General features: G+C 40.1%; 1 protein-coding gene across 5 annotated transcripts in view; it reads left to right on the plus strand.

Moving 5' to 3' along the window:
* SCN8A (sodium voltage-gated channel alpha subunit 8) overlaps positions 1-14,585 on the plus strand; it is a 188,543-nt gene that overhangs the window by 125,246 nt on the left and 48,712 nt on the right. For all 5 annotated transcript variants that reach the window (XM_046012736.1, XM_046012735.1, XM_046012738.1 and 2 more), the window contains exon 13: positions 11,883-12,015. In XM_046012736.1, coding sequence (XP_045868692.1) covers positions 11,883-12,015 — 133 coding nt within the window. The remainder of the gene's footprint in view (positions 1-11,882; positions 12,016-14,585) is intronic.

A 14,585-nucleotide genomic window follows, 5' to 3' on the forward strand; every position in this document is an offset into this window, starting at 1 on the left:
GGGCCTGCACACTCGACACCCTATAAGGACTTAGGGGATTCATCCCGGTGGTCCCAAGCGATGATGGTGACAGATTTGAGGATTCCCAGGGCCAGGAGGGCAGATCCCAGAATGGCAGGAAATGAGGTAGGCAGGACTGTTTCATTCCCAAAGCCTTCATAACTAGGAAAAGCTATTTCATTAGAAACCATAAAAAAGCACTTCCTAGCTACTAATGGTGTGACAGTCTACATAAGTTATATAGTAATAGGCCAAAAAGACACAACAAAACAAAGAAGACTGCATAGAGCTTGTGTATAGGGTTTGGTATGATATCAGATCTATGGAAAGACTGCCTACAGAGAAAGGATGACTGACTCGAAGTTAACAGTAGTTGCCTTTGGGAGGGGACATTATAGGTGACTTTTTTTCTTCCTCACACTTTTCTGTTTTCAGTTTTCTACAACGGACATAATAATTATAGCCACCATATATTGGGTTCTTGCTATAGTTAACACTCAGCACTTTATATGCATTTAATTTCTTATAACCGTTGTGTTCAGTAGGTGGTTTTATCCTATTAACAGACAAGGTTCAGAGCCTTAGTGACTTGTGGAAATGGAGTTTGAACCAAGGTCTTCCTGCTGTCAAAGAGAACTTCCTGTCTGCTTGAATATTAGCTTCTTTGGGAAGTGGGAAAAACATGTATCATTTATCTTAGAGGAAGACAATAGATTCCTATTACATGCAGCCCAGGCCAGAGGAACAGTGATTACCACTATAGGCCAGGATGGAGCGATTCTCACTGTCCAGACATTTGGGATGAGTCCCCAGTGGCTGAAGACAGTGAACTTGCCTTCACCTGAACCACTAGTGTGCTTCCATGGTATGCCCACGCTTTGTGGGGTTGCGTAGGAGCTGCTGAGGCCCTCAAGCTGGTCTCACTCAGGACTAATGCTTAGGCTATGCCACATCCGTATTTTTTCCTCACACTTAAGTTAAGGAATGCAATATGCTCAGGGCGCCTGAGTGGCTCAGTTGATTAAGCATCTGACTCTTGATTTCGGTTCAGGTCATGATCTAAGGGTCCTGAGATTGAGACCCACCTTGGGCTCCACGCTCAGCAGGGAATCTGCTTCTCTCCCTCTCCCTCTGCCCCTCTCTCTGCTTGTACATGCACGTTCTCTCTCTCTCAAATAAATGAATCTTAAAAAAAAAAAAGAAAGAAAGAAAGAAAATATATATATAATATTCTTTGTGGAAAAAAAGATATCTGGGCATCACTCATTAGAGTTTCATCAGAAACGATTTTACTGTTCATTAATTATTCAGTTATGATTGGTGATTATTTTTCAGTAGTTTGGGAATTTTCACTTTTGCTTTTTGCTGAAGCAGAGGGTGAGGCGACATTCCCATGTCTTCATCCCTAAGCTGGAAAAGTGGGTGAGAATCTCAACCCTTTTAGAGAAAGCAGGTGCTGCTGACAAATCCAGAAATCCCAAGTAACTCAGAAATCATGTTGTGCTAGCTTGCAAATACACATGCACTATCTCATCTAATGCTCACAGCTGATAGATCCTACTCTTGTGTGTATTTCACTGAGGAGGAAACCAAGGCTTAGAGAAATAAAGTGATTTGTCCAACATCACACAGTATGTGGTAGGCTCAGGGCTTGAACACAGGTGGTCTGACTCCAGAGCCCTGGCCAGTAACCAGTGCCCCACACCAACTCTGAAGCCCGGGTTTATTTACTGATGTGATCCTGGCAAATTAACATCATCACTCTAAGCCCATTTCCTTATCTGCAAAAAAGAAACAAAAGGACCTGTGCTGTAGGGCTGTTGCAAAGATGAAATGTAATAACATTTATAAACTGTGAAGCATGTTATTTGGCCCACTCTTGGTGTTCAGAAGACCAGTTTCCATTTATTTCCCTATAATTTTTTGGCCTTCTTAGCCCTGAGAAGTAGACATAAGGATTTCTTCTGAATTGCTTGATTTGGTGAGGGTTGCATTCCTCTAAAATCCTAAAGAACCTTTGAGAAGAAGCAATTATTGGGCAATTATTTTAAAGCAGATTACTACAAAAATTTGAGGAAGTCTTAAACAGGAGATAAATGGCTAGGTTCTAAAGCTACTTCTAAAATGCTCTAAATTTTAGTTCCAAAAAAGGTGCCTGCCTGATAAATTTCCATTCATGCATCTCCATTGGAAAGCAATTTAGTTGCGCTTCCGTGGGCAGATCTATAGAAATGTGGGCAAAATCTGCCATCTGCAGGTGTCCTAGGACACCTCTCTGAGAAGGACAGCTACAATTCAGGAGGCTGGAAGTCAGGGGCTAAATGTCCTAATAAACTTTGCATTTGGGTTGAGAGAAACGGAACAAATTTGCTCTGAGTTTAACTTTCAAACAGAGTAATTAAGGTTCTCCTTTGCTTCCTCTGTTACTGACAGTTTTACATGAAATCTCCTTAGGGACGGAATTCTAAAAAGGCAGAAACTCCTGCCTTTAAAACGTTAATTCTTCTCTTTCCTCCCCAACAAAGTAAAACAAAACAAACAAAAGAAATAAACACCTTCACTTACAGGAATTAAAAAATGACCTGAAGAGGGAAGGGAAAGAGTATGTGAGCTTTCCTCTGGCCCTTGGGTCTCGGCGTCCCTCCCTCCCAGCTGAGCCAAGAGCAGAGACACACCTCCCAAGCGGATTCTGGAAGGCCGCCTCTGCAGCTGCTGGACATGGGAGAGTCTACTCCAGCATTCCTTCCCTCCAGTTAGCTAGAATCCATGGTTAAAAAGCAACAACCATCCACCGGAAGGGGAATGCAAAAAGGGACAGCCACTTTGGAGAACAGTAGCAGTTGCTCAAAAAATTAAACACAGAGTTACCGTATGATCCAGCAATTCTACTCCTAGGTAGAACTGAAAACAGGTGTTCACATAAAAACTTGTACATGAATATTCATACGATCATTATTCATGAGAGCCAAGAAGTGGAAACAACCCAAATGCCCATCAACTGAGGGATGGATAAATAAAATGTGACACATCCCTCTTATGTAATATTATTCAGCCATTAAAGGGAATGAGGTATTGATACGTGCTACAGCATGAATGAACCTCGAAACCAGCAAAAGAAGCCAGGCACAAAAGGCCACATAATATCTGATTCCATTTCTATGAAACCCATAAAGAGGGAAATCTGTAAAGACAGAAAACAGATTATTGGTTGCAAGGGGCTGGGTAGAGGTGGGAATAAGGATGGGCTGCTAACCAGTACTGTGTTTTTCTTTGGTATGATAGAAACATCCTGGAATACATTGGAAATATACTACAAGCCACTGAATTGCACACTTGAAACAGGAATTTTAAATGTTATGTGCATTTCATCTCAGTGTTGTAAAAGTTGAAAAGAAAGAAACAATAGCCTGGGCTTTCAGAGCCAGCTTCCACAACTTCACCTACGGAAGAAGGATTTCAGGAACTACATCCGTCTTGGATTCCTGTATACCCTGGTTTTAACAGACTAGACTTTTTTAGGACAGATTTATTTTTCTCTGGATACTGCTATCTTAGTCCCCAGTTAGTGCTTAGCACTTTTAAGTAATGTTCTTCATAGGCAATTTTAGTTTATATCATCCTAGGCCGTTAACAGTGAGGAGTATATGTTTGCTCCCTGTCTCTCCATGAATCGCTCAGATCTGATGAATACTGACAATGAGCAGACCGTATATAAAAACAGAACTTTCCCCCACAACCTGCCCAAGAAACCAACCCCCTTATCAATGATAAACAAACCAAGCAGCCAGCCAGCTATCAGTCACACTTGCAGGAAGCCAGATTGCTGTCTCTAACGACAGTCCAGGAAGTTAAACAGTAACTTCTTCTTTTTTTTTTTTATTTATCAGACAGAGATCACAAATAGGCAGAGAGGCAGGCAGAGAGAGAGAGGGGGAAGCAGGCTCCCCACCAAGCCTGATGGAGAGAGAGCCTGATGCGGGGCTCGATCCCAGGACTCTGGCTTCATGACCTGAGCCGAAGGCAGAGGCTTTAACAAACTGAGCCACCCAGGCGCCCCAAACAGTAACTTCTTTAACAGTCAGCCCCAAACAGTCAGGACTTGATTGCTAAGAGACAGTTTTCTTAAGTTTTGCTTCGGCTTTCAACTTAGGACCACCAGAGAAAGCCAAATAGGCACCCCTAACCAATCACCTAGGATGCCCAACTACAGCTTCCCCATACCAGCCAGCTTGAAATCAAGGCATACTCGAAGGCTCCCCTTTTTTCCACTCTAAAGCTTTCCCACTCTGCCTGCCTTTGAGTCTCTGGCAAAGCACACATAATGGTGGCTAACTCCCTACATCCAGCTCAGAATAAATTGCTTTTCCCATTTGACGGATCTTCATTTATTTCCACACCACAGATAACATTTTTTACATATTATATACACACTCTGTATTCCATATTCTGTTTCAAAGCAATTCCGCATAATCAGTATTGCAGTAGAACCTTAGGTAGCCCTCACCGAAGAGTTACCAAAGATGTGGTTACAAGGACGGTAGAGCACAAGCTGTCCCACCTGCCGAGAATTGTCTCTGACACCCCTTTGTACCACAAGACTCCCAGAAAATACCCTTTCCTACTCAGTCCTCTCACCTCTCTGTGCAACCTCTTCTGACATGTAGCACCATAGATTTGTTTTCTTTCATTTTCAAGCACTCATACGGTATGTATTTCTTATGTGGCCTCTTTCACTCAACAAGATGTGTTTGAGATACATTCATGTTCTTTCAGTAGTTCATTCCTTGTTATTGATGAGTATTGATAAATGTACTTCATTGCATAAATACACTCTCATGTATTAGTCCACTTCTGGTGGACATTCAGGTTCTTTCCAATATTGAGTAGTTATCTCAGAATGAAATTCCTGAGTCATACAGTACAGGTATGTCCAACTTTATAAGAAACTGCCACACAGCTCTCCAAAGTACTTATACCATTTTTTTTTAATACTCCAAGCAACAGTGTATTAGAGTTCCAGTTGCTCCACATTCTAGGCAACATTTGATGTTAGTCTGATTTTAGCATCTTAGTGGGCATAAACTGTATCTTATTGTGCTTTGAATTTGCATTTCCCTGCTGATTAATGATGATAAGCATCTTTTTGTGTGCTTATTGGCTTTTCACAGATCTTTTATTAGTCGCTTATTTAAATCTTTTGCCCATTATTGATTTTTTTATGTTATAAGTCACTTATCAGATACATAAGTTTTTAATTTTGATGAAATCCAGTGTATCAGTTTTTTTCCTTTTTTGTTGTTTTTCACATCCTGTCCAAGTAATCTTTGCCAGTACCCAAATTGTGAAGTTATTTTCTTAAATTTAGAACTATGTTCTATTTTTTTTTTCATTTTATTTATTTTTTCAGTGTAACAGTATTCATTCTTTTTGCACAACACCCAGTGCTCCATGCAAAACGTGCCCTCCCCATTACCCACCACCTGTTCCCCCAACCTCCCACCCCTGACCCTTCAAAACCCTCAGGTTGCCCCAACCTCCCACCCCTGACCCTTCAAAACCCTCAGGTTGTTTTTCAGAGTACATAGTCTCTTATGGTTCGCCTCCCCTCCCCAATGTCCATAGCCCGCTCCCCCTCTCCCAATCCCACCTCCCCCCAGCAACCCCCAGTTTGTTTTGTGAGATTAAGAGTCATTTATGGTTTGTCTCCCTCCCAATCCCATCTTGTTTCATTTACTCTTCTCCTATCCCCCTACCCCCCCATGTTGCTTCTCCATGTCCTCATATCAGGGAGATCATATGATAGTTGTCTTTCTCCGATTGACTTATTTCACTAAGCATGATACGCTCTAGTTCCATCCACGTCGTCGCAAATGGCAAGATTTCATTTCTTTTGATGGCTGCATAGTATTCCATTGTGTATATATACCACCTCTTCTTGATCCATTCATCTGTTGATGGACATCTAGGTTCTTTCCATAGTCTGGCTATTGTAGACATTGCTGCTATAAACATTCGGGTACACGTGCCCCTTCGGATCACTATGTTTGTATCTTTAGGGTAAATACCCAGTAGTGCAATTGCTGGGTCATAGGGTAGTTCTATTTTCAACATTTTGAGGAACCTCCATGCTGTTTTCCAGAGTGGTTGCACCAGCTTGCATTCCCACCAACAGTGGAGGAGGGTTCCCCTTTCTCCACATCCTCGCCAGCATCTGTCATTTCCTGACTTGTTAATTTTAGCCATTCTGACTGGTGTGAGGTGATATCTCATTGTGGTTTTGATTTGTATTTCCCTGATGCCGAGTGACGTGGAGCACTTTTTCATGTGTCTGTTGGCCATCTGGATGTCTTCTTTGCAGAAATGTCTGTTCATGTCCTCTGCCCATTTCTTGATTGGATTGTTTGTTCTTTGGGTGTTGAGTTTGCTAAGTTCCTTATAGATTTTGGATACTAGCCCTTTATCTGATATGTCGTTTGCAAATATCTTCTCCCATTCTGTCAGTTGTCTTTTGGTTTTGTTAACTGTTTCCTTTGCTGTGCAAAAGCTTTTGATCTTGATGAAATCCCAATAGTTCATTTTTGCCCTTGCTTCCCTTGCCTTTGCCGTTGTTCCTAGGAAGATGTTGCTACGGCTGAGGTCGAAGAGGTTGCTGCCTGCATTCTCCTCAAGAATTTTGATGGATTCCTTTCTCACATTGAGGTCCTTCATCCATTTGGAGTCTATTTTCGTGTGTGGTGTAAGGAAGTGGTCCAATTTCATTTTTCTGCATGTGGCTGTCCAATTTTCCCAGCACCATTTATTGAAGAGGCTGTCTTTTTTCCATTGGACATTCTTTCCTGCTTTGTCGAAGATGAGTTGACCATAGAGTTGAGGGTCGATTTCTGGGCTCTCTATTCTGTTCCACTGATCTATGTGTCTGTTTTTGTGCCAGTACCATGCTGTCTTGATGATGACAGCTTTGTAATAGAGCTAAGTTATTTTCTTTCTGTAAATTTTACAGTTCTGGGTTTTATATTCAGATCTCTGATTCAACTCAATTTGTGTGTATGAAATTAGATAGGAGTTGACTTGGATGAATATCTAGTTTTTCAGTACCATTTGTTAAAAAGACTTTCCTCTCTCCATTAAGTTGACTTGGCACCTTGGTCAAAAGTCAATTGATGTTCATGTGTGGGTCTGTTTCTGGATTCTCTTCTGTTCCTTTGGTCTCTTTGTGCTTATACCAATACTACACTTGTTTAATTGCTGTAACTTTATAGTCTTGAAATGAGATAGCATAAGTCCTCCAAACAAAAAATATTTTAAAGATTATCAAATAATCTCTTAAATTAATTTGCTATCAGATGTTTTTGAAAAGATTATTTTCCTATTCCAGATCCTTCGTGTGTCCTTATGTATTTTAGAAGCATTTTCTGTCAGTTTTTTCAGAAATGCCTAGAATTCTTATAGTGATTGCACTGAATCTATTGGTCAGTTTGGGAATAATGGACATCTTAATTATATTGAGTCTTTCAATCTGTGAATGTGGTATAGTTCTCGTTTATTAAAGTCTTCTCGAGTTTCTCTCAGCAAAGTTGTATAGTTTGTAGTGAACATCTTACCCATCTTTCATTAGTTTTATTCCTTGGTATTTGTGTTTTTTGATGCTGTTCTAAAAGGTGTAATTTTTAAATTTTTTATTTTCAACTATTTTTTGTTGCCAGAATATAGGAATGCAGTTGATTTTTGTGAATCAGATTTTTTTGTATCTCATCATCCTGATAAATTAACATATTGGTTCTATTATGTCTTTTTTTTTTTTTTTTGGGCCGATTCCATAGGGTTTTCTACATGTATAATACTTTCTGTGTATAACAGCAACTGCACCTTTATGCCTTTTATTTATTTTTCTTGTTTTATTGTACTAGCTAGGACTTGAGATACAAAATTGCATAGAAATGATAAAAGCAGACATTCTTCCTTGTTTCCATTATTAGAGGAATAGGATTTAATGTTTCATCAAGAAGTATAATGTTAGCTGTAGATTTTCATAGATATTCTTTACCAGATTGAAGCTGTTGCATTCTATTCCTGGCTTGCTAAAAAATTTTATTATGCAGAGGTGTTAAATTTTATTAAATATTCTTTTTCTGCATCTGTGAGATAATCAGATCACTTTTTTCCTTTATTCTGTTAAAGTGATGAATGACATTGACTTTTTTCCTAATGTGCAACTATCTTTCCTGATATAAACTCTGTTGGTCATGATGTATTATCTTTGTAAATATTTGCTTATGTTTTCTTAAGAGATATGGGTCTCTAATTGTCTTTTTTGGTGGTGTCTTTGGCAGGTTTAATATCAGGTCGTGTTAACTTTATAAAACAGGTTGAGAAGTAGCCCATATCCTCTATTTTCTGAAGGAATTGGTGTTAATATTGGTGTTGGTATTATTTCTTCTGTATATGCTTGATAGAATTCACTGGTAGAGCCATCTGGACCTATATTTCTCTTTTTTTTTGTTTGTTTGTTTTTATTTATTTATTTGACCAAGAGAGAAATCACAAGTAGGCAGAGAGGAAGGCAGAGAGAGAGAGGGAAGCAGGCTACCTGCTGAGCAGAGAGCCTGATGCTGGGCTCAGTCCCAGGACCCTGAGATCATGACCTGAGCTGAAGGCAGAGGCTTAACCCACTGAGCCACCCAGGTGGCCCTAATATCTCTCTTTATTGTAAGGTTTTTTTAATTGCAGTTTCTAATGTGAGCTATTTAGATTTTCTGTTTCTTCTATCAGTTTTGATAAGTTGTGTTTTGGTAAATTTGTCCATTTCATACAAGGTGAAATGACATGAAGTTGTTTACAATATATTCTTTTTTTTTCTTTTAGTTTAAACCACTTAGATTTGGGGGGTTATTTATTATCATACTTATCTTATACTTTGATATAAATGTTGTACAGAAGATTTCCATCTTACAATGGTTCGACTTAAAACTACAGTATATTCTTATTATCCTAATAATGCATATAGGGTTTGTAATAATGTTCCCATTTCTTTTCCTGAAAATTATCATTTGTGTTTTCTCTTTTTTTCTTGATCAGTCTTGCTAGGGAAGTATCAATTTTAGTAATCTTTTTTTTTTTTTAAGATTTTATTTATTTATTTGTCAGAGAGAGAGAGACAGAGAAAGAAAGATCACAAGTAGGCAGAGAGGTAGGCAGAGGCAGAGGGAGAAGCAGGCTCCCTGCCGAGCAAGGAGCCGGATATGGGACTCAATCCCAGGACGCTAGGATCATGACCTGAGCGGAAGGCAGCCGCTTAACCAACTGAGGCACCCAGGCGTCCCTTTAGTAATCTGTTTTTAAAAAACATTTGCCCTTTTTGATTATCTGTGGTTTGTGCATTTACTAATTCATTAATCTCCATTCTTATTTTTATTATTTCATCTACTTACCTGCACTTTAAGTTGATCTTTCTCTAATTTCTCAAGGTGAAAGCTCAGAGCATTGATTGTATATCTTTTTATATTCTAATATAAGCATTTAGCACTGTAAAATTTTCTCAAACCACTGTGTTAGCTGGATCTCCTAAATTGTAAAGTATTGTTTCCATTATCCCCAAAGTATTTTCTAATTTCTGTTGTGATTTCATTTTTGATCCATGGATTTTTAGAAGTCTGTTGTTTAATTTACAAATTTAAGGGAATTTTTCTGAATATCTTATTATTACCATAAGATTTTTCAGTGGAATCAGTTATTTCGATCTGTGGTAAATGCTCTTGCCTATGTAAAAAGGTGACATAATGACTTTCTCTTTTTACCCTCTGAAGTTCCTTAAGTATGGTCTTTGAAATTTCTTTTTCTTGGTGTCATCTTTCATTTATTTCTTTTCTGAAACTAAAGGTATGTTCTATAACATTCCTTACTCTGGAACAATTTTAACATTATAGAAGTTGTCTCCACATATCCCTGCTACAGTTTATTTTAATTTTACATAGAAAGATATAAGTAATAATTCTTCCATCTTAATATTAATTTTGCGGATAAACTTTTCTTTATGTGGAGTTTTTTAATCCAACCTAAAAATTATTATAGCTTTCAAATAGATACCACTAAATATTAATCTAATGATTTGACTAGGTCCTTGAGACAGCATTTTTATTAACTTTAAGGTTAATGTTATTAAAGTCTGAAGAATTCCTATGTGGTCACATCCAGTAAGTCCAGAAAACGATAAGATCATACTTAGAACCAAAGCAGTTTTAAATGGAGTTTCATCCTTTCTTGATGAATCAACCAGTCCATCAGAGCTTATAGTACCTGGGAGTCAGCATTATGAAAATTATCTACCATGTACTGTAGATCTGCAAAGAGCAGCTGCTCTTTCAGTAAAAATCTGGAAGGAATAAATGCCAGAAACAAGAGTATCTACTCTATGGAGCCTTTCTGCATTCATTTTTAGATGATTTTCACTGTTAAAATGGAGTTGTCTAATCTGATTTATTAGGTGTTATGAATTCCAGGCTGGCAATCGCACCAAAAAGTGGCTTATCAAAGAAATAGATCTTATTATGGCCTGAGGAACTGGTCATCTCATCATTGTTACATATTCAGGTGTTTGTATAGTAATACAGCCAGGAATTCCCAAGGAAATCAGTTCTTTTTCTTTTCCATTTCTTCTGTAGCTCTGCCAGACAAAACCAAACCAAACCCTAAGGTAAACCAAATGTCTGAATCAGTGAAACAGTTTGATGAAACACTGTAATAAGATAAATTATAATCTGCCAGAAACTTTCTTCTGTACGGTTCCTTAAATCTAGTCATACCTAAGGGCAGAAAGCCTTTCTGATGGAGCTCTCTAGAGACTTTTCAGAACAGCTAGAGTCATTCTGGTACTGATCAGACCTACTTTTCTAGCTTCATACAAACATGTATCTTCCCTGTGCTCTGAGAAATGGTGACTGTCTCTTATCTTCACAGTGGAAGGGACAGCCAGCATTACATGGATGGCATATTATAGTGATTGGTGTGGTAAGTGGAAAGCTAGCATTTAAGCCACTGCCTGAAGGTTAATCTAATGTAGTATATTCAGGTTGGCACAAAGAGCACAAGCAAGGGACAGTAAGAAACACTGCGCTGTAATCTCCCACGCCAGTACTGCCCACAGTAGAGCATGTAACAAATATTTTGTGTAACAGTCTGATGGTGTTTTCTGCCCTTTTTGTGTGGGAATTTGAATATCTCAGGTTAACTTATAAAGTAAAGTTTTATCAGAGCAAAATAAACATAGATATAAAATAGTGAGACCCTTACCATACTTCTTTACAGTGCCTTGGAGGAGAACTAGGGTAGAACTTCAGCTTGCTAACATTCAGTTGAGCCCAGGTCTGATATTTGGAAGCAACAGTTTGAGAGAGCGATGGTATCTTGTACCCACACAGGAAACAATGTCTGTGGTACTCAGTGTGATCAGGGACTTGGCCCTTAATGAAATGTCAAATGGAGGTGAATTCTACTTATTTTACCGTGTGGTCCAATTCTAGCCAGATGCTATGGATACGAGACTGAGACGGGAGAATTCAGGTTCTGCTTTGGATGGCATTGGCCCTGGAGATCTGGTCTTTCTGTTCCATGCTAGGAATTGACCAGATGAGGTGCTTGGGTCCCAGCCAGATTCTTTGGTTCATTGTAGATTTGTACAGACTTCACCTGGTCTTGTCATCTTTAGAGCTAGGATGATCCATAGTCATATTTTCTTCTACTTCTTGAGGTGAATAGGATTGTAGGAGCAGAGTAAAAGATATCATGAAGAGCATCTGTTTCTGCTCACTCTCTGGACTATCTGTCCAGTAAGGCCCAGCTTTAATGTTTGTAAGACTTTACTCACCCGATTCACTATTTTTTTCCAGGCTACAACTGAGGTGGAAATTAAGAAGAAAGGCCCTGGATCTCTCTTAGTTTCCATGGACCAACTGGCTTCCTATGGGCGGAAGGACAGAATCAACAGTATATTGAGTGTCGTTACAAATACACTAGTAGAAGGTATGTGCCCTTGAGGTTGGTCCAAGCCACCAAGATCTTAAATGTAGTGTGCATGATAAATATAACCCCTGTCCATTGGCCTGAGTTTTGCAAAAATTAACTCTGAACCTTAGGAATAGAGTCTATGAGCTGTAGGAACCAGCATCCCAAATCTGCATGCAGAGAATCAAATAAGGACTTCAGAGTTTCTACCAGCATCATACACAGATAAGTAAGAATTACGAACGAAATCATGGTCAGGAGTGAGCTAAAAGATCTCAAGAACACCGTAATGGTCATGAGGAGCCAGTGGGGTGAGGGGAGGCATAAAAGCTGTAGAATGAGGAACTGTGAAGATACGAAATAATGGCATCCCTCCATGTCCTCTGCCCCACAACATACCTTCCTCTTTTCCTTGTTAGCTACCTGGGGCCCTCTTGGTTTTTCTCTGAAGGACTAATGTACTGTGCATTTAGATGGCACCTAGTTCTGCCTCTCATCAAACACCCTCACATATCCATAAATATGTTTGATGTGTAAGAGGTAAGCCAAAACCCCTCTTATTTCGGCGCTCTGTGCCACGGGAGTATAGCCACTGTGCAATCACAGTGCATCTACAGCAGTGTTGCTGTTGGTGCTGGTGCCTGGTGTTGGGTGCCCCACTGCACGACACAGCCTGGCACGCTGAGCAGCATCAGGGTTTTCCACGACACCACAGTCCCCCAGCGAGTATGGGCTGTCTGTCCACCTGTGGTCTGTACCGCAGGCTCCTCTTGCTGTCTCTGGAGGTAGTTTCAGTCAGTGACTGGGTTTTCTCTCACGAGTTGCTGTTTGATTCTGCATGAATCTTCTTGTTTTGATTCACGCTGGTTTAGCCAAGCTGTCCCAGAATATTCTCAAGGCCTCGGATTACTGTTCTTCAGAGTTCAGAGCCCCCGGGCTAACCCAGCAATAACCAGAGTTCCTGAGCTAAGGAGATTCAAACTATCCTGATGTCCTTGGGACAAGTTATTTTTTAAGTCATTTGAGCCCAATACCACTTCTACTCAGAGAGAGAAGGAGAGAGAGTGTGTGTTCATTCATTCAGCAGGGTTGTCTGTGATAAAGGGAGAATCCTCAGAAAGGAGCTCCCCTAGATCGTTTACATTACCACCTGTGAGATAACTGCAAAGCATAAGAATTTCAAGCTAAGAAGCACTAGCTTAAGAACCTTGGCTAATTTTATTCTTCACTTGGAGACAAGGACAGGATTTCTCTGGATATCTGTGGAAGTCGAGAAAGACAAAAGAAAGAGAAAGTTGAACCTCCAACAGTCATGTTTTACGAATGGCACAGACATCAGAATGGAGGAACTATTGACGCAATACAACAGTTACTCAGTTGACTACTACAGGGGCCCAGCACAGGATATAGTAAACATAAATGCACCAGAAATGTTTGTTAGACTGACCCTTGCCGTGCTTGGAATGGTGGGGGTGTCCATGCTGTGGGCTTCCCTTTGAAGCCTTGGTGCTTCCATTCCTCTACTGAGCTGGGTAGAAACCAATGGAGGGGTAGCTTGGTCTTTTTCTTCTCCCTTCCTCTTCTCCCTGTGCCCTTCTTTCTCTTCCTGTTCTGCCCTCCACCCACCAGCACATATATGATAAAAAAAAAAAAAAAAAAAAAAACAGACATAGGAGCAGCTCAGGGGAGAGAGAGACAGTCATAGTTGTGTTCCTGAGTAGGAAGCCATTCCTGTTTTTTCTCCCTTTTCTAAGTCCTAATGTTCACATAGGCTTTCACTGCGCAGACATTCCCCTATCCCTTCCCCTAGTATTCCACTCCCTTTTAAAGCTGATGAGACAGAACCTCTGTAAGCAAAGAACAATGAATGGCTGGAGCTGAATAATGTGAGAGGGAATTAAAGGACATTAAGAAAGATCCATTCCTATTTAACTGCTGGTCCCTGTATTCAATGATTGCTACAGCATGAAAAGCCAGCATTGAATGAATAATCGTTCCTGCTTCTCAGACCTTCTGTTAGGAAACTCTGACATAATTTTAATCTTTGGATTACCAAACCAAAGAAGCAGGCTTCTACCTACCTGATCTCTTATAGAGCACAGTGGAGAATTCCAGAAGCACGTAAATAAGGAGAAAATCCTGCCTGTTGTGTGTCCCCCCCATCCATTTGCAGACATGCTCATCTGGATCCAATAAACTCAGCAGAACTCAGTCAGCAGAGCCATCAGCTTGGGGCTAGTTCAGAGGACTGGGGGTAGGGTGTAAGCAGACTACTATAGTCTCACTTCTCTGAGCAGTGAAGCTATGGGAGAAGAGGAGGGAGTTGGTGAAGTAAGAATGAAGAAGTGATGGTACTTATTATTGGTTCTCAAGTAAAACGGGTTCAAAAACTGCCTCAGAGAGACAACTGGCCAGAGCTGTCGGCTGCTACAATTTGTTGACTCGCTCTTGTGTTCAATTGACCAGCCCCAATTATCAGTCAGCACCATTACTTACCCGCTATGTGTCTCTCGTGGTGGGGCTGTAAGCTCTGTGAGGGTGGAGACTCTTGTTCATCAGCGTATTCCCAGGGCCTCGCACGCTGTAGG

Source organism: Meles meles, chromosome 7, assembly GCF_922984935.1.
Source record: "Meles meles chromosome 7, mMelMel3.1 paternal haplotype, whole genome shotgun sequence".
Classification (NCBI taxonomy): Eukaryota; Metazoa; Chordata; class Mammalia; order Carnivora; family Mustelidae; genus Meles; species Meles meles.